The following is a 21885-nucleotide window of genomic DNA, read 5'->3' as shown; positions in this document are numbered from 1 at the left end:
GATTATACTGATCCATAATTACCAAAAAAAAGTGGCCAAGCTTTGGAGCTGACTAAATATTTGTATTTCATATATAATTAGGCAAAGAAGGGTCCATGCAGCTTCTTAGTAAATTATTTTAATAATATAACAGCTACAAATCTATACTGGCAAATGTAGTTGGACAGAAACCTCTCCCAGCCTTTCATTAAAATTTTTCTAAGATTTGCACTTTCTATTCAAAATTGTCCTTCATTCCCTTACCATCTAATATCAGTGTTCCTGACTTGACAAAATAGAAGACTAGGGATAGACTTGGGTCATCTTGCTGTCAGAGGCTTTAACTCTATTATTCACTGTTCCCCTCTTTCAAATATCCCTCACTCGGAGACCTATGTGGAACAAAGTGTACAACAATTTTTCATCACATGAGAGAACCACCATCACTCAACAGAGTTATTAGCAAGGCAACAAGGGAATGGCTTTACCTGTTGTGTTCAAGATAGGTTTGGGAAAGGATAATAGGAAGCAGGGGCCAATTAGGCAGCAAATCATAACCAATTAGGAGTTAATAAGAACAAGGAGAATAGCAAGAAATAGAAACAGAAAGAACAAAGGAATGTAAGAAAGCATTCTAAAAAAGAATAATCAGATTTGTCACAAATTGATAGGCAAGGGAGATCACGACTAGGATGCATGCACAATAGGAAGAACAATGGGGCTATTATAAAAGAAGCACTAAGACAGAAAGGTAATTTGATTTTAAAAGATAATGAGGTTACATATATTTTGAGATGATGGTGAGATATTATAGTGGAAATAACAGGTTTTATTTGCATTAGGACAATGTTACTACTCATAACAGGTGATGTGCAACCTCTTTGTTCCTAATCCATAACCAGACAAGGAACTAGGATCAGAATATAAATAAAGCTCATCACTAAGCACATTGCCTAACTTAGCCAATATTTTTTAAAACAAGATTTCTCAGTGAAGAAGCCAGTACACTGTAGTCCATGGATCACTCCTTAAATAGCACTGCACTGGACTCTTAAGTTCTACTTTCCGTCATACAGATATTAAGGACATGGGATCCAGACTCAAAGAGACTCTAGAGCCCAACTCGTAAAAGAAATCTTTATTGAACAAACACTAATATATAATGCCCACCATGTAATTACGAATACAGTTAATTAGTCCCATAACAATCCTATGAGGCAAGTATTATTATTTTTATCATTATCATTAATATCCCATTTTACAGATGAGGAAATTGAGATACAGAGATGTTAAGGAACTCATCCAAGTTCACCCAACTATTAGGTGGAAGAGCTGCGGTATGAACCCAAGCAATGTGGACAAAAAGTTGTGCTCTTAACCACCATACTATGCTGCCTCTTACCACCATACTATGCTGCCTCTTTAGTGTTTATACATAAATTTGTCTGACAGAAATTACAATTTATTAAAAATACTTAGTGTTATGCTTCCATATCTTTTAAGAAGCTAATAAATACTTGTTGAATGAATGGACAAAGCAGCTAGAAAACTAGAACCCTCAGAGAAGAGAAAGATCCACATAAGAAATATGGACATTAGTATCTTCTTCTACACACAAAAGTTTAAGGACTTAAAGAAAGAAACAAAACGACAAATTCTAAATGTTTGCACTTTAACAAAGGCTTTCATATTTAGAAGACAACTCAACAAAGAGGATAGTTTTTTAAAAGAATTTTAAAATTTTAAGGAAGGAAAAAGTGAGACAAATGTATCAAAAGCTAGAAAGAAACGCAACAGGACCCTCTGGTTTTATTGACAAGAGTGTTATCTAATGACCTTTAAGAGCAACGTATGCACCAACTATTTGTAAAAGGTAAAGGAAAAACTGAAAGAGCAATTATAGATAACTTATTACAGAAATCTGGTAGAAAACACAATGGAAAATTAGACTCCAGCTCCAGTGAAAAGTAAGAAAAGATCTTAAAAAAACAGATGCAAATGATCTTTTTAAAACTACACTTGTACTATTAAATCTCTTTTCAAATTATCTAAATTATAAGTATGAAATTGAACTGAGGTATTTATCTGTACGTTTATACTTCAGTATGTAATCTGACAAACACACTCCTGTATTGTAGGAATAGTGAGAAGCCAAATAAGAAAGCCGTCACTGGCATTATCTAATAACCCAATAACAATGATGGAAATTGATTTTTTTTCCTCAGTTCACTAGCCACTTTGCACATATGCTGATTCAGTCATGAATCTCACCTCATCCAAGCATTTCTTGAACTTCTATAAACTCCTATACCAAAAAACTTCATTTATCCAGATATCTAATCTGACTTTGCATGTATGAAAACAAATATTAAACTAAAATCTGCCCCAAGACAATTTAATAAGGATTATGCAGACAATTATCAGCTAGACTCAAAGAAAAAGAAGATTGGTTTCAAAGTTTATTAGCCATGACAAAATGCTTAAAATTTAACCTTTTTCAAATGATAACAGTGACAACCTTAAGAAAGGAAACACCCATATAATAATAAACATCATAGAATTTAATGAAGAACACACTACAGAAAAAAAGTAATTTGAAAACATGACTACAGAACAGAAAAATGACTTATAAAAATAAATGTGGAAAATAATGTAGGAGTAGTAATAGTCAATAGTTTTTAAGTAATAATTAAACCACAAAGTCTCTTACCAGTGTCTGAAATGTAAGCATGAAGTTGTACTGAGTCATCAGAAGATACATTTGAAAGGTCATCTAAAGACTGGGTGGTGGAGAGGGGGGGGAATCAGAACACAAAGTTGTTAAATTTTACAGGAAAAAAAGTGTTAAAGAATTCTACATCATATATAACATTACTCATCTTTGCCCTATGTAAGCTTTATATTATTTGTATCCTCCCCCCCAAACAATAATCCTATTTATACTAATAGGAGAGAGAGAACCTAAGATTAAGAAACTATAAAACAAAGTAATTTAGTAATCAACTTAATACATCAGATTATTTCTTCCTTCATTACCTGCCCACATACTATAATTTGCTTCTTCTCAATTATATATATTCAATACATGGCAAAAAAAAAAATGTGGATAAAAATAAGCAAACATATTCTTAAATCAACATTTCAATTTTAATGCTGAAATATACTAGAGTCAACTTTGTATTCTTTAACTTAACACTTTTGTTAACTTAGAAATAGTTTTAGTTAATTTAGATTCCTTATCTATAAAATAAGAATAATTGTACCTACATCAAAGGGTTATGTGAGGACTAAGTGAAAAGACATGTAAAACATTTAGAAGACTGCCTAACACAAAAATGTTAGCCATTATTATGATTACTTACTAAATGAAGTGAATCTACAGTTTAAGATATTTTAAATAATTTATTTTCAAAAATTATTCCATAAACAAAAAGTATTACTGATCGATTCAGAATAAATCTTTTGTAACTATAGACTTTAGCTCTAAACTTAAAACTTTTTTGCTACATATCCATACACCCACACATACACAGAAGGGAACATAACGCATATAATGAAGGCAGACTGTAAGGAAAAGAATTAACACAACAGACTTGAAGTTGCTCTCCTTAGAAAGAACTGCTTGCAAGGTTGGCCCTTGGACAATATCTGGGAAATTAGATTTAGAAAAGGTCCCCACCATTCCCTAACTGCTAAGAGTGGCTCACTCTACGTAAACTATCTGTACAAACAATGTGGTTTATGCTGAATACCTGCTTTCCTTCTGGGAGTCATTTTAGTATATGCTAGGCAGAGGGTGCCTGTGTGATCTGCCTCCAATAAAAACCCTGGGCACTTAGTGTCAGATGAGCCTTCCTGGTGGCAACATTTCACACATGTTGTCATATTCACTGCTGGTGAAATTAAGTCTGTCCTATGTGACTTCCATGGAAGAGGATTCTTGGAAACTTGTGCCTGGTTTTCTCTGGACTTTGCCCCATGCACCTTTTCCCTTTCCTGATTTTGCTTTATATCCTTTCGCTGTAATAAATTCTAGCCTGAGTATGACTATGCTGGGACCTGTGAGTCCTCTTAGTAAATCAATGAACATAGGAGTGGTCTTGGGGACCTATAACACACAGACATTATATGATTCAGACATATTTTACACTTTGAAAACCACAGGATTGAATGAACTTTGGAGTATTAATGTGATATTACCAGTTATTACTAAGAGTCATCTAAATGACTTAAATGAAGCCATGCATATGACATAAAGCCATTTAAATTAAGCAATTACAGTCCAAGAAGAAAGCCAAAATTCTATCTACTAAAGACTGATCATCAGGAGAAGCAAAATTTGATAATTCCATACAGATTAACCACAAATCAAGTGGGAGAACCATTCAATTAAATTAGGTCTAGTCCAGGCTTCACCACTGATACCTTAAGAGACTTTAGCCATATCAACTAGTCCTTCCTGTTTCTCAGCTTTCCCAATGTTATAATGGTGTAATACCTGTTCTACAACTCTATCAGGATATAAAGTGAAAGAAAATACTTTGAAAAGAAATAGAATGCACTTATTTTTTTAAGTGCTCACCTGACCTATAATAAAACATTTTGACAGAAACAGCACGACCTCTGTTTTAGTATTATTTTTACATGAAAGACAGAAGCCCCAAAGGAAATGGAATATTCTACAAAATTTAAGATTGTTATCTACTATAATCTTCTTCTAATTACAAGCTAGCACAGGGACTATAAAACAATCACCTTTCTCAAAAAAACATTATTATTATCGGTAACCTTCCCTTGCAGGTAACATTTAAAAAGCTAAATGCCGCTTACTTATTACTTTAAACATGTTAGCATCTTATATACTATGCAACCCAGAAGTTGTTGAAAAACTCTGTATAATATATATATGTCTTTTTAGCACATTTAAAATATGCAAGTAATATTATTTTCATTAAATATGATTTAAAAAATCCAATGAGATATCTCTTAACCATTAGTCACAGGTACAATGCACATGTAAACATCAACTAGACTACATAAAGTTACAACTGGTGAAAGAGTAACTACAGAACTACATTGTGATTTAGCACTATAAGTATTGATTAGTCATAGAAAACTGTGATTTCAAAACAAGTGCATTAATGCTGTCCTGAAATAAAATCAGTTTGTAAAGTAATTCTTGGGTTAAGATTCTTGAATTCCTTGCCAAAAAAAAAGTGGTTTTTTTTTAACACTATGCTAAGATAAAAACCAAAAATTCAAATTTACTATGATAATCAATTGAGCAAACACAACTACAATGGCACTTCTAAAAATGTTTATAATTTATGTGTCAGTCTCAATCACAAAATGAGTAAACCACCACATTAAATATTTTCTTGCTTAGTATACTGGAATAAACTATTATGATCTAGTTTATAATTTTAATACAATTAATAAATGTTATCTTCATCAAACATGAAAAATATCTGATGGTTTTTAAAACAATTCTTTATCATCTTAAACTATTTTTTAAAATGCAGCTGTTCATTAAAATTTGTCTATGTATTAAAAAAAAAGAATCGAAAAGAGTCTAGCTACTTAAAAGCTTGGATTTAACAGATTTATGTGAAAACCAAAAAACTGTAAGTCACTGACCTCAAGTGTGACCTTTTTCAATCCACACTGTTCTGGTTTACATCACTATGTGATAAAAGGGATCTCTTTTACTTTGAAAAAGCATTTATTCCCAATAGGGAATGAGGAAAAAAATATTTTTTACTAGTGTTCAAACACTTGTACAAGCACTACAAATGTGAATATTAAAAAATTTCAAACCAAGGAAAAGTTTCATCACATTTGGAAACTTTTTCTATATAATGGGCATTATATTGCTAACACTCTTCATTCTCTAGGAGCTATTCCTTTTCGTTATAACTCTGTGGAATATGAGAAGTAAATGCTAATGATACCAAATAATTTAGGAAAACATTTAAAATGTTACTAAATATATGACATATGGCTGATTTGCTTTAGTGTTTTGTTAAAGGTTATACTTTGCACAATAATAGAACATTTATACAATAAAGTAATTTTAGAAATAAATGTAGTACTGAGGAACATAAGACAATGGACCTCTAAACTATTTAGCTATTACAAAAAGTTTGAAAGAAAATGTGTTGTAGGTAGTCGAAGGAAAAACAAAGCAAACAATCTCTGCCCATCCCCCACGAATTCTGGACTGAAACTTTCATAGAACAGTAATATTTCTTTCCAGCAGCATTTTATGAAATAAGGTATTCAATGGCAAGGATGGATATATAAAAGAACTGAAATGTTCATTGTTCCACATTTCGCCTTGAATATATGAAATGTCAATGACAGTTTATATGCTAAAAACATGTCATTCTTAAACCTGTAATCATAGAATACAGTTGCTTAATTCTTGTAAAACCCTCTAAGCTTAAAAAAAGGTTTTTTTTTATAATAACTTGAATTTTTTATAGTGTAGCCTTTAAGAAATATCTTTTAAGTTTTCAGATATCCCAACTAATTTTATATTTCTTTTCTAAATACAAGAAGAAAAAACGAATTCCAGTGTAAACATTTATATGTCACAAATTTACTGCCCATGATAGCACTGATCAGAGTCATTTTCAAATATTAAATACTGGGGTTGAAAATAATAAAATCATTTTTTATCACCTGCAACTAAATCATTCAGGTGTGGCTTAAGCACATTTTTTAAAATGAAAATAAATTTCATGTCATTTTTAAGTTCTAATTCACAGATCCCTTATTTGTGAATTTAATATTTCTTTAAAAGCATAACAACTTCTTACAAAGGATGACTTGGGGACTTCTAATACATCATTTATTTACATATGTTAAGGCTCAGTCTTTCATATTGTTTTCAGGCCACTTTATTAAAGTACTCATAACAGTACTTACCAAATTTATGCTTCCTGTAGGAGACCCATTAAAAGATTCTGTGAGAAGGGAAATTCAACTTAGTACACAGTAAAAAAACTTTTGAAACAGTGCTTTATCTATCTAAGGTTCAAACACCAAGAACAAAAGTCACACAAGCCAAGATACAACAGAACAGTAAATTGTGGTACACTATTCCCAAACACCTGTTCCCATGGTTTTCCGAGCCAGATATTTCAGTGAAAATAGTTATGTACCTAAGTTGCTCCCCGCCAAAAAAGGTATTTATGTACAGGAAAGCAATTATTATATATTTTATTCTCACAGTATCATATTAAGTTGTCTAATACAATGTAGATATGAGGTAAACACTGCAGAGTGAAGTCCACTAGGAAATGTCAGAGGTATTTTGTTATTTCTGTCCCACTGGATTAATATTACAAATAAAATTATTCTTTAATATGAAGGATAGATTGACTTTTAATATATCTATAAAGTTTACTTATTCTTGGTTGATCTGGATCAAAAATATTCGAAATCTAGATTCTAAAATCAATATACAATAAAACAAAAGATACATAAAATTCCATGTGTAATGTCATTTAATTAAAAAGCAACTAAAATTATTTTTAAAAATTAATGTTAGAGAGTAAGTCAATTATTAAAATTAGTGTCTTTCCCTCAGAATTTTAGTCTATATCTGAGCAAATTAGGTTACTAATTAAGATGTTCCTCTGTTAAAAACACAAATGAATATATGGTAAAGCAATATTCATAAACAGTTTAATGTATGGCTTGTAGCCCTTAAGAGATTATTCATAATTTGGATCTCTAGATGGGTCTTCAAAGGAAATTTCTATTACTCTTGAGATAGGCAGTTGGTGTTGCTTTCCAACTTCAACAACTCTAAATGCCCAAGAACATTTCTCAGTTCCTCAAAACTTTGGTCACAAAAATAGGAAATCCCACCTAGGATTACCCCTTGGTTAACAGCAAGGTGAAAATTAAAATGAGTAAACAAACAGTTCTCTAACCTCCTTATTCAATTATATGCCTCCTACCTCTTTCTGTGGTCTGCCCACCTCTTAAGTCTTCCCACCAAAGACATGTCAAATTAAAAGAGAAACTAGGAGCAAAACAAGGCATAGTTTACTTTCTCGATCAATAATAAGATCCAGAAATAGAGTCTAAAGCCAATCTAGGTCCACATTTAATCAAAACTTTAAGAACTGCTTATTAATATTAGAAAACAAAAGAAACTATTGTTTGACATGATGAGAAAAACGTGATTGAAATTAAAATTTAAAACAGCACAATTTAAATATTTTTAAAAGGCTGTGAAAGTATGTTTTAATAAAGGAAAAAATATCTACTCTTAAAATAATTTAAAGCTGAACTAACTAAAGAAGGCAATCACGAACAAAGAAGAAGAAAAGGAAGAAAGGGAAGGCGAGGAGAAGAGAGAGCATGGGTAAGCAAGCCATCCAGCCACCTACCTAACTAGAGAAGTTTAGTTAAATAGGAATGAAATTTCTTCCACAGCAAAGAAAAACCACCAGCGGATACTACTACACATGGTAAGACTTGGCCCACTAATTCTGTGCTCAATTTAGGCTGCATTTTCTTAAAATCAGCTACACATTAAACACTAGATTAGGTAATTATTTCAAAATGTCTAAAAAGTAGCCAAAACTTCAGGACTTTAAAAAATACATAAAGTACCAGGAAGCTTAATTTTATGTCAGACAATGAATTTATAACCAGAAGATTTAAGAAAGGCCTATTTTTAATTAAACAATCTTATAAAGACAAGAAAATCATAAGCATCACTATTTGAAAAAGTTGTCGCAAGTGCCTAAAACCTAAACACTGACAAAGATAATATACCTAACTGCCATTTTTAATAATAATGTTTCATATTATACCCATCATTCCACATACTTTTTTCAAATCGTTTCAAAAAAGGGTTAGGCAATTTCTCAGTTATAAAATATATAAAAGCTCATCAATTAGGACACACAATGTTAAAAAGCAATGTCCTAGAAAGAGAAAAGATGTGTGTGTGTGTGTGTGTGTGTGTGTGTGTGTGTGTGTGTGTGTGTGTGTGTATACACACACACACACACACACACACACACACACACTAATTCCAAACTACAATCAATGATTCCAATGTGAGGGACTACTCAATGACTGATATATAAGAGAAGTACATTTACTTCAGATCAAAACTAGTTGCAGAAAAAAAACTTGTGTAATCTACTTTGTGTTTTAAATAAGTATGAGGTTTTGAGAAGTTTGAGACAACATAAATAATTTGCTTCCATTAGTTGCATACAAGACAAATATAAATGGAAGCTAAAAGTCAATTTAGAAGACTTTGAAGTTCTTACACTATAGGATCAAAACCTACTCCCAGAGAATATATTATTACTGTCATCATTATATAATACTTAGACACTCATATATTAGCTGATTATGATTCAATTTATCTTCTTTGATTCTGGGTCAGATAGAAAATCCATTGCACAATACTAAGGAAATTTCTAAAGTAGACAGAATTAAAATAATAAAAACATTTTTAATAGTTCTTTCTGGAAGTAGAGTTCCTACTGCAAATTTCATAGCAGCTCTGCAAAAGATTTTTCAAAAGAGACAGTAAATAGATATACTATATAACAAACTTGAGGTACACTGAATTTTACTATTCAGCTCCCATAGAAGTGCTCTTAAAAAAAAAAAAAACAAAGAAAAAACCACTTCCTCAATTATGCAATCAAATCCAGTTAATAAAATATTATCCCAATTTTACAAATAACCAAGATATTAGATAAACAATCAATATAAAAGTTATTACAACATGGAAACTTCTACAACTAGATTTCTTAGATTATTTAAGAAGTAAAATCTTGCTGGAGAGGGTGTGGAGAAATGGGAACCCTCTTGCACTGTTGGTGGGAACGTAAATTGATACAGCCACTATGGAGAACAGTATGGAGGTTCCTTAAAAAACTAAAAATAGAACTACCATACGACCCAGCAATCTCACTACTGGGCATATACCCTGAGAAAACCATAATTCAAAAAGAGTCATGTACCACAATGTTCATTGCAGCTCTATTTACAATAGCCAGGATGTGGAAGCAACCTAAGTGTCCATCGACAGATGAATGGATAAAGAAGATGTGGCACATATATACAATGGAATATTACTCAGCCATAAAAAGAAACGAAATTGAGTTATTTGTAGTGAGGTGGATGGACCTAGAAACTGTCATACAGAGTGAAGTAAGTCAGAAAGAGGAAAATACCGTACGCTAACACATACATATGGAATCTAAAAAAAAAAAAAAAATGGTTCTGAAGAACCTAGGGGCAGGACAGGAATAAAGACGCAGACGTAGAGAATGGACTTGAGGACACGGGGAAGGGGGAGGGTAAGCTGGGACGAAGTGAGAGAGTGGCATGGACATATATACGCTACCAAATGTAAAATAGATAGCTAGTGGGAAGCAGCCACATAGCACAGGGAGATCAGCTCAGTGCTTTGTGACCACCTAGAGGGGTGGGATAGGGAGGATGGGAGGGAGACGCAAGAGGGAGGGGATATGGGGATATATGTATATGTATAGCTGATTCACTTTGTAATAAAGCAGAAATTAACACACCATTGTAAAGCAATTATACTCTAACAAAGATGTTAAAAAAATTATAGAAAAAAAATTTTTAAATAAAAAGTAAAATCTCACTAATATAGACTAGGGAGTGGGGAGGATGGGTAGAGAAGAGGGGAGGCTGGAAAGCTTCCATAATAGAGGTATTTTTTAAAGCACTGCTCACTATCTAATACATCTATTATATCTCCAGCTTCAAGTGATCCTGTCCATAAAATCTATTTATAAGTAAATGAGCATAATTAAATCACTCTCTTAAAATAATTTCTTAGTCCAATCTTTCCCATTTACTTTGTATTTACACTGCTTATTTGCTAGAAAGTTTATCAAATCCTAGATATTTAATTAGAGTTTAATAAGTACTTCTGAATTGAATCACAAGTAAAATGGTCATCAGGTCTAAAATCTGCAAACTGTACTCTAAGGGCTGTCTCTCCCACTATTCTTAAATAACAAATTATTTACTACTAATAAAAACTGATATTTGTTTTTTAGTTTATATTTCATTTTTATATATAGAATTCCATTAAAATATGACAACTCTGAGGTAAGATATTATTATGAGAAGAATATTATTCCAGATTTACAACTGAGAAAAATGAGGCTTAAAGAAATTGTTTGGCCAACATCACACAGGCAGTAAGAAAAGGATTAAAATCTAAATATTATGACTCTTAAAGTCTGCTTTCTTTACTATACCATGTAGATAGAAAAAAACTGAAAGATTGGAATAAATGACTCTTGTAGCTTCTTCCGGCTTATATTGTGCAGGATTTGGAAAAGGGTACAATTAAAGAGAGAAAAAACTGTATTTTTATAATGTTTTATAGTTTATGGTACATTCTCAGAATCATCACTTGTTATTTCATTTAATCTTCTCAATAATTCTATTGCTAGTCATGAATATTATTACTTATACACAAAAGGGAAACTACCATAAAAACACTGGGGTGACACAACTCAAGAAAACATGCTTCTTTAAGAATTCTATTTTCAATAGTTACATTCAAATTTGTTATTAAATTTTAACATTTTAATTTAGTATAGTAAGTAAACTTTGTCATTTATTTACAGATTTTTTAATATATTACAATTTATATTTGGGTTTCAAGAACATTTTTTATCTTATTTGAAAGGACTTTTTTTGGTAAGCAGAATATATACAGGAATATACATACACACATAAATGTACAATGTGTGCCACCTTACCTCCATCACCATCATCTGATCCTCTGAAACTAGGATCTTTTAACATATCCAGCTCAGCTAACATGCGCACATAAAGTGCATTCTGTCTGAAGGAAGGATAAAATCTTTCATCTCGTAGCATCAATTCATATACCTTATTGAAATAAATCAAGATATTCAATCATTAATACAGATAATGCACTGATTTCCACTAATAAGATTTCAACAAAAACTAGATAGAGGTCTTACTGTAATGAATTACAGGTTCCATATTAACAAGATGTCAGTAATAAGACTATGTCACAACTAATAATTTTTTTCTGGTCCCTCCAGTACCCAAATTGTACTGAAACAGGTCCTACTGCAACACAAGTCACACGACAGCAGGTTATATAAAATGTTCCAGAAAGTAGTACACTCTAAGAAACAAGTACACATAAAGGCTCAAGACACATATTTAAATAAATGAATCATGTTATTTATACATCATCAATTCATAAAATTCTAGAATCTATATCTGGCCCTTCAGTCAGATTCAAATTAAACAACCCAGCTAAGGATTTTCCTCATTTGTCAATTAAGTAAACAAAGAAAAACTGACCTACCTTTTTTGTAATTGTGAAGTACTGATATTATTACCATAACTCATCTTTTTAGTTACCACTGTACTTTCATAATGCTTCAATAACCTTTTATAAACAAATTACATGCATATAGAAATATACATTGTTTTCGAGAAAGATATAATGATAAATGTTGTACATAATACCTTCCTTTGAATGTCATCAAAGATTTCAGGAGTTGGATCTTCATGATTCAAAGTATCTGCTAATTTTGCTACCAAATAATCATCAACAGTAACTCTTGGAGATGCCTGACAAACAGAGAAAAATAACAGTAGTATTGATCTTTGGAATTTCTAAATACAAGTTAAGCCTTAATAGTAGGAGAATAATGGAATCATATTATTGAAAGTAAATGCCAGAAAATCCTTGGTTTGTAAATGACACCCTGATGCTTAAAGGCTGAAATAAGAGCTAGAACCTTCTTGTCATCAGGTACTACACAGTCGACCGTTCGACAAACATGGATTTAAATCTTGACTTTTGCCGAGCAACTTACCTCTCACTAGGCTTCACTTAATCTGCAAAATGGTGGTAAATACCACATATGGTTATTATGAGGATGAAAAGAGATTTACGTAAGGCATATGTGTCTAGCACATAGGAAACTCATTAGGAGTTAGTGTTGAGCACTCAGTAGTCCTAGATGTGTATTTAATAAAATACCAAAAGAATAAGCCATTTGTTATTTATCATTTAACATTAGAAACAATCCTTTTGAATGGCACTTAAAAGAGACTATGCTTATCTTAATTTGGTTTTATAATACTGCAGCAAAGTTCCAGCGTGATACAGGATGGAAAAAATCTGAAAAGTTAATTTGTTCCAACAATTTCCATCTCAAGGTGCATAATGTGACAGATACTACACAGAAATATAAAATATGATGTGCAATGTGAAAAATCACTTTACTGAAAGAAAATAACACTGAGAAGCTAGAAATATGGTCATCTTTGGCATGTCAACTTTTGTATTTTTAGTTCTGAAGGCTGTGGAGAATAAATGAGCGACAAGGATGGTAACCTTTAGAGAAAGTACCAAAAGAATGCATTGTTCAAGTAATTTCTCTATGCTAATAGACTATCTAAGGAACAGAAAAGAAGATGTATCAAGAAAAGAAGAAAAAGTAAAAGTAAGTAAGTAACCTGGGCATATATCCAGACAAAACTATAATCTAAAAAGATACATGCACCCCATGTTCAAAGCAGCACTATTCACAATAGCCAAGACATGGAAACAACCTCAATGTCCAACGACAGATGAATTGATAAAGATGCGATACATATATACAATGGAATACTACTTGGCCACAAAAAAGAATGAAATATGCCATTTGCAGCAATGTGGATAAACCTAGAGACTATCATACTAAGTGAAGTTAAGTCAGAAAGAGAAAGACAAATACCATATGATATCACTTATATGCGGAAGCTAAAATATGACACAAATGAACTTATCAACAAAACAGAAACAGACTCACAGACATAGTGAACAGACTTGTGGTTGCCAAAGGGGAGGGGGGATGGGGGAGGGATGGATTGGAAGTTTGGCATTAGCAGATGCAAGCTATTATATATAGAATGATAAACAACAAGGTCCTACGGTATAGCACAGGGAACCATATTCAATATCCTGTGCTAAACCATAATGGAAAAGAATATAAAAAAGAATGTGTATTTATATGTATAACTGAATCACTTTGCTGTACAGCAGAAATTAACACAACACTGTATATCACGTATACTCGAACAAAATTTTTTTTTAGTTTTCTTTAAAGTAAGTAAACAGGAGGCAAAGGGCTACACAACTTCTAATGCTCCCTTGTTAATCCAACACTCTTGGTAGTAAACCCAAGTAGGTCGTGTGGTGGTTGTTTTTTGGTTTGTGTGGGGTTTTTCTGGAGGAGGAAGAGAAGGATACTTACCTGCTATTTGTTTGTGTACGAGTGTGGTGTTTTTTTGTTTCCCCCGAACTAAGAACAGGAGAACTAAACAACTTCAACTACGTGACAAAGATCAGAGAGGAACAAGATTTAAGTTAGTTTTGTCCTTTCATTTGCCCTCTAAGCTCAGTAAAACTCAGTGTCTAGGAAATAAGAGAAAAATTTGAAAATAATAACATTATCTATTTATCTAGTTTAGTTTTTTCTATAATCTCAGGTATATAGAATTGGATTAAGCCTCATCCTTGGAAGAGGGTGACCAAAACTTTCAGAGAGCCCACCTTTCAAAAAAAGTAATATGGAAGAAATACTTATACATATCTGTTACTTCTTTAACATAAAAATACAAAAATGGGTGTTTTTCCAAAATTATCTGTTAATCTGTATTCTTTACTTTTCTGTTACACAAATGTAGTTATTTAAACAAAACAAAAGGACTAGTTAACAGTGGCAATTAGTAATTAATTGGACTAATCAAAAAAATAATGTTTGAGAATATTAAACAACATACTTAATGTTTCTGTACTCTGATACAGCAACTTATTTTAACATATTTTAAACCTTTTACTTTTAAATTTAAATATTGCAGGCGCTATTATTGTATATTCTTAAAATATAAAAATGTGACTTTTTAAAAGATTATACATATAATAGGACTAATTAGATATATCTATATTTAATAAAAAGTAAACAATTACTTTTCTTTTTATTCCATGATCTTGTAGGGTATTTTTGTGTTGCCCTTTTAAACGATACTTCTCTGATCTGCCTGCAGCCTTCAGGACATTATTTTATGCAGTGGTATAATTTAAGTACAATCAATTGTAAAATAAAATTCACTATGACTTTCAGCTCCGCTCTTAAGCCTACATATCACACTTACTTCTCTAACCAGTGCAATGGCATGATATCAAGTTAAATATCCCTTCAATAAAATCATTTAGGCAAAGAATAATGGGATTTTACTCACTAAAAACAGCAGGTTTTTAGACCTGTAGGGGTTTGTTTCCAGCTCTCCAAAAAAATGTCCATCAACTTTGTATCTACAGGTTTGTTTCATAGACCAGCTGTTTGTCTATCAGGTCCTTTGCATCCATGAATTCATCATACAGGCTACCCATGTCTAAAATGCCCATTTTTAAGTACTTCAAAGCATAATGAATGTCATAAGTTAAACCTCTCCTTTTCAAGGAAAATGGTTTTAAAACACACAGATCATTTAAACGTGATAAAGGTGCATTCCAAATAAATTATAGTTTTAGTAAAGAAAGTGAGAAAATTCTCTTTAAACTAGCTGTTCCTTTCTGATGATATTTGAGTTCTCAATAGCCTTAGTTCCAAAGTGAGTCATTTTTTACATTATATGAGTTTTTGTTACAGTCTACACATAAAGAACTCAGTTCAGTCCATCCATTTCAAGGTTTATTTTAGTCCCTTCAAAAATCATTCAATAGTTTTAGAGAAAGCATATAAATTTCTGTTTACTTTATTTCACCATACTCATTCTTGATGCATTTTCAAATGAGAGGAGGACATTATTCTTGTCCCATTCTTTGAAAATATGATTTACTGCAGGCCAACGTTGGCATCTTTACTATGACTGGAAACAATGATAGCCATCTGGAAGGCAAATGTCTCAAGTTGTCTCCTGACTTTTTTTTTCAAAGAGCTAAGGGTCTGGCTTTTTTATTTATTTATTTATTTATTTATTTATTTATTTATTTATTTATGGCTGTGCTGGGTCTTCGTTTCTGTGCAAGGGCTTTCTCTAGTTGCGGCAAGTGGGGGCCACTCTTCATCGCGGTGCGCGGGCCTCTCACTATCGCAGCCTCTCTTGTTGCGGAGCACAGGCTCCAGACGCGCAGGCTCAGTAATTGTGGCTCACGGGCCTAGTTGCTCGGCGGCATGTGGGATCCTCCCAGACCAGGGCTCGAACCCGTGTCCCCTGCATTGGCAGGCAGACTCTCAACCACTGAGCCACCAGGGAAGCCCCTCCTGACATTTCTGTAATGTCAAAATCTCAGAAAGCTGAAGCAATAATATTGTTCAGAACATACAGGTATAATAAAACTGTATGGGAAAGCAAGTGAATAATTACAGAAAACGGGCTTCATCAGGAAGCAAGGAAGTAATGACAGGTAGATAATATATAGGGATCTTTAAAAATATAATGAATGCTCTATTTCTAAAGCTGGATGGGGTACAAAGGTGTTTGCTATACTACTATTCTCAAAACTGTGTACTCTTTTAAGTAGGGTATATTTCATAAGGCAAAAATGTAAGCAAATGCACAAATAAGCAGTTTCCAAGTATCATTCATACTTAAAATTCAAATACAATATTTGTGTTAAGTATAAATTAAAAAGTATAGCATAGCCATTAAAAGTACTGGAGTGTTAGTAACCTTGAATCTTGAGGATTTTTGTGTCCATATTCATGAGGGATATTAGTCTGTAGTTTTCTAAATGATGTCTTTGTCTGACTTTGATATGAGAATGACACACTCATAAAATGAGTTGGGAAGTGTTTCTTTTTTCTCTATTTTCTGGAAGAGTTTGTGAAGTATTGGTATTATTTCTTCTTGAAATGTATGATAGAATTCATACCTAGTGAAACCAGCTAGGCCTGGGCTTTTCTTTGAAAGATGATTTTTAATTATTAATTAAATTTATTTACTATATTTTCTGTTTCTTCCTAAGTCAGTTTGGCAATTAGTGTCTCCCCAGGAATTTGCCCATTTCATCTAAGTTGTCAAATTTGCTGTCATGAAGTTGTTTGTAATATTTCCTTATAGTCCCTTTAATTTCTATAGAGTTGGCGGTGATGCCTCCTCTTTCATTCATGATTTTGGTGATCTGTATCTTTTTTCTGGGCCAATCTAGCTAAATGTTTGTCACTTTTGTTGTTCTTTTCCCAACTTTTGGTTGTACTGATTTTTCACTATTGTTTTCCTGTTTTCTATTTCACTGATTTCCATTTGATCTTTACTATTTCCTCCTTCCTTCTGTTTGCTTAGGTTTGTCTTGCTTTTCTTTTTCTAGATTTTTAAGGTGAAAATGTAGATTGTTGATTTGAGATCTTTCTTCTTTCTAATTAGGCATTTAAAGCTACACATTTCCCTGTAAGCACTTCTTTAATTGCATCCCACAAATTTTGATGTACCGTGTTTTCTTTTCATTTTTTTTCTTTTTGGCTGCATTCGGTCTTCGTTGCTGCGCGCGGGCTTTCTCTAGTTGCGGCGAGCGGGGGCTACTCTTCTTTGTGGTGCACAGGCTTCTCATTGCAGTGGCTTCTCTTGTTGCGGAGCACGGGCTCTAGGCGTGTGGGCTTCAGTAGTTGTGGCTCGCGGGCTCTAAAGCGCAGGCTCAGTAGCTGTGGCGCACGGGCTTAGTTGCTTCGAGGTGTGTGGGATCGTCCTGGACCAGGGCTTGAACCCGTGTCCCCTGCATTGGCAGGAGGATTCTTAACCACTGCACCACCAGGGAAGTCCCAGAAGTCACTTTAAAGTAAATGAACTTTAAGAATAAAGGAGTCTGGAAGCCTGGGTCCCCCTATTATTCACTGCTTCTCGCTCTCCACTCCTCACCCTGCCTCACTGACTTATGTTGGACTGTGGCATGAGAGAGAAATAAACGTTTGTTGAGTTAAGCCACTGAGAATGTGGAGAGGTCTAACGGGTTTATAGGGCTGTTCAATTCTTGTATATCCTTAGTCATTTTCTATCTAATTGTTTTATCAGTTTTTGAGAGTGAGTATTGAAGTCTCCAACTATTATTGCTGAATTGTCTACTTCTCCCTCAATTCTGTCAGTTTGTGCTTCATGTATGTGGGGGCTTTGTTGTTTTATCATCCTCATCAACTGACCCTTTTAGAATTACAAAATGTTCGTTTCTCTAGTAACAATTTTTTGTCTTAAAATCTATTACTGATATTGGTATAGCCACTCCAGCTCTATTTTAGTTACTGTCAGCATGGTTTACCTTTTTCCATCCTTTTACTTTCTACCTATTATCTACAGTCCATGTGACCTTGAATTTTAACTGTCATTTTGTAACTGCATGACCCTGGACAAGTTAATTCAATTTTCTAATTGAATCAGTTTCTTCACCTATAAAATGAGGATAATACACAATAAGGCAATGTAAGGCAGTTGTACATAGCAGCATGAATAATGGATATTTACAAGTACTACAAAAATCATTATTAATGATACTGCCAGAGAAGATAAGAATACAGTAATCAAAATATATTCTCACCTTTTCTGATAGATACTGTTCATAAATTCCAACAGCAGCTGCTCTTAAAAGACCTTTGGTTTGGTTGGTTTGATGTTTTCCATCTTTCTGACGACTTGATAAAACTTCTAGCTGTTGTTGGGCTGTAACCCGGTATCCTTCCACTGTCATCCAGAAGAAGAGATGTGCCTGACCTCCAGTTTGTTGCATGTAATCTACCAAACAAAATCCATAACAACACAGATATTAAAGTCACACATTTTTGGGTGCATACAGCTGTATGACAAGTTAAGAAGGATTAAAGTTTCAAATACTTAAAACTCTACATTTTGAACATGTTTAGCAAATGCTTGAGGTTAAAAAAAAAATAGTTATATCATAAACTGGTTAGGCTGAAAAGACCAGTTATGCAGAAAAAACAAATGGAAGCACATATTAAAAAAAAAAAAAATCTGATTTTTCACTAAAATATCTCTAGGGGATAAAACTGCCAGAGAAGGCTTCATCAGAAATAAACTACTTCACCAACATTCAGCTTCCATTCTCAACAAAGATTATTAATCATAATATTACTACTATCATAAATATTAAAAATAAGGTTTGGGTTCTTCAATAAGCCATGCATTTGTTTTTGATCATGAAAATGAAGAATCAGGGAGTTTTGCTGGAAATGTCCCCCAGATAAAAGCAATTTTGATGTAATATTAATAAAATTAATAAATATTTATATATTAAAATGGCATTAAAAACAAAGCCCCTCCCCCATTCATGCACCAAAATGATATACACAGGTTATACATACCACGTATTCCTGATAAAGTACTCTTTCTCAAATAACTTAAATTTAAATTCATAGTAGAATCTCCTGGGGTTTATTTAAAAGCAGATTAGCAAATGCACACTGGAGCTAAAATAAGTATTTTTTTCCTCGACAACAAAATAAATCTCTCTGGTTTCCAAGAAAAGGGAGTATTTCAGAGAATAAGGGGTGGAAGAGAGATATATATGCCACGCCTAATATCAGGTATTTAAAATTTAACAATATTTACAATTATTAAAAATTTCAAGGGTTATATTATTTTTATAAAATGGATTTACCTACCCATAAAAAATTGTAGTGCAACATTGTCTACAAGAATGCTGTCCAGGGGGACTGTGCAAAGTTTCCCAAAGTTTGCTGCCAGTTTCACAGTATTTATTTCCTACAAATAAAAGTTAATGTAGATTAATATTTCATCTATTCACTCACTAGGTTAAAGATCTTTAAACAGATGTAAAAATTTAAGTTAAAATGGAATAAAAATAAAGGTTTCTCTTCTTGTACATGTGGGTGCCCAATAAAAAGTATCAGCTCACTGAATTTCTTAGAGTTATTTTAAGAGCTGCTTAGTAAATATACATTAAAAGTATGATAAGCACTCATTTCTTCTAATAAAAAAATAAATCTAAATGTATTTTCATGGATTCTCTATCTCTACATATTCCAAACAAAAATGAACATTTTAGGGGCTAAAGGGGATATTTGGGTCCCCTTAATATGTTCAAGAATAAACAAATCCCAATATTTTCAAGTACAGATTGAAGTCTATCTACTGGAAAAACAGAAAATATTCCCGAGTTAATCTGCTCCTAATGGAGAAAAATTCTATAATCTTTATAGAAAATGTATTTCTTTTCAGTCTACCTAAATAGTAAATTACATATACTTCAAAGCAAGAGAGCAGGCAACTACCTGCATAGGGTGAAAAAAAATTTTTAACAGGCTCAAATTTAGAGAATCTACATGTCCAGCATTGTGCTAGGTGCATTATACACATTACTTCATTAATCTCCACAGCAATCCTATTGGATAAATATTACCAATCCCACTCAACAGATAAGAAAGTTGAGGATCGGAAATGTTGCCTGGGTTCACAAAGCTGGTTAGAATGAGTCAGTGTCCTCGAAACCTGCTGCCCCTTCCACAAAAACCCACAGTGTTTCCGGGAATGATTTTCACCAGCTTCTCTGCGTTCCCAAATCCATATCTCACAATCCTCTATTTTTAAAAAAAGATACACAGGTTTTCTGAAAGTTAGACAGGCTGTCTTATTCAGGGGCAGATACTAAATTAGGCATAGGAAAAGGAAGGAAAGGAAAAGGACATAAAGGAAAAGGAAGATAATTTGAAAAAAGGAGAAAAAAGCTTTCTCTGTAATTAGTATCTCTCCTTCATATAAGTACTTAATAATAACAGATTACCAACTTAAAAATGTCTGGGGTAAAGCAATCTAGTCCCAGCACATGATTTCTCCTAAGTCTTCCTTCCTCAGATTTTATCACCTCTTTTTCCTGTCCAGCAGCACCTCTATAGATAGGGAATAGAAAAGAGTATTCACTATCACTTTATTTCTGATAAAAAGAATAAAGCACCTCCTAAGACTTTAAGTAGCATGGTTAAAAAACTACATCTCTGTGAAGAGTCTCAGTTTTCTTCCAAAGGAAAACACTGTATGACTTGAGCTATTAAAAAAGGTAAAGCTTGATATTCAAAATAGAATTGACAAGCTTCCAAACAAGGTTTCAAAATTTCAAAAGGATTCAATATCGGAAAGTGTTTAGGCAAACAGACTTTAAATAATGATGCTTATGGATCATTAACTCTTAAGATCTAGGTAAGGTAACTAGATAAAGAAAGAGTAAGAACAAGTGAAACAGTATTATTCTTCTATTCTGAATTTACATGCATGTATAAACTCACTTTAAAATACAGTTAACTGAAACAAAGACAGACAGACATACACCCGCACACACATATAAATGACAAATGTGGGCCTCAAGTAATGTAAGTTATAATTAAACTAGCAAACTAAACTCAAGATTTTTAAAAGTAAGTCTTCCATTCCTTAAGGAATTTAAGTACACTGCAAAATTACAAGACCAGAGAGTCACAAATAAATTTCCAATAGAAAACCAGCATGAAAAAGGTGACTACACTAAAAACGAAAGGTACTAAAAAATGTTTTTTTCTGTTTTAAAGCCCCAAATCTCTGCTTCTCCTTTACTATGAAACTCTTCCAAACAGCTACCTATAATCACAGTTTCTAATTCACCTCTTCTCATTTTCTCCTGGACTGACTCCAGTCAGGGTTTCTCTCCACTATTCACCAAAATGCTATCATCAGATCACCAATAATCCCCCTGCTGGCAAACCCAATAGTCGATTCTAAATCTTCATCTTACTCAACTTATTAGTCGCCTTTGATATACCTGATCTCTCACTTCTTTAAACATTTTCTACACTTGGCTTCGAAGATATCACACTCCCAGGTTTTCCTTCAATCTCACCAGTCACT

At 32.9% G+C, this 21885-nt stretch overlaps 1 protein-coding gene across 6 annotated transcripts in view; it reads right to left on the bottom strand.

Moving 5' to 3' along the window:
• The window catches only part of SNX13 (sorting nexin 13), a 152177-nt gene that overhangs the window by 42103 nt on the left and 88189 nt on the right, over positions 1-21885 (bottom strand). For 5 of the 6 annotated variants that reach the window (XM_082398215.1, XM_082398213.1, XM_082398214.1 and 2 more), the window contains 6 exons: positions 19653-19752; positions 18572-18765; positions 12520-12624; positions 11772-11904; positions 6910-6947; positions 2690-2759 (listed from right to left, as the gene is read on the bottom strand). In XM_082398215.1, coding sequence (XP_082254341.1) covers positions 2690-2759; positions 6910-6947; positions 11772-11904; positions 12520-12624; positions 18572-18765; positions 19653-19752 — 640 coding nt within the window. The other variant, XM_082398218.1, reaches the window with a different exon arrangement.

This window comes from Balaenoptera borealis, assembly GCF_965194805.1.
Source record: "Balaenoptera borealis genome assembly, chromosome: 7".
NCBI classification, from domain to species: domain Eukaryota; kingdom Metazoa; phylum Chordata; class Mammalia; order Artiodactyla; family Balaenopteridae; genus Balaenoptera; species Balaenoptera borealis.
This window is presented reverse-complemented; position numbering and strand designations above follow the sequence as displayed.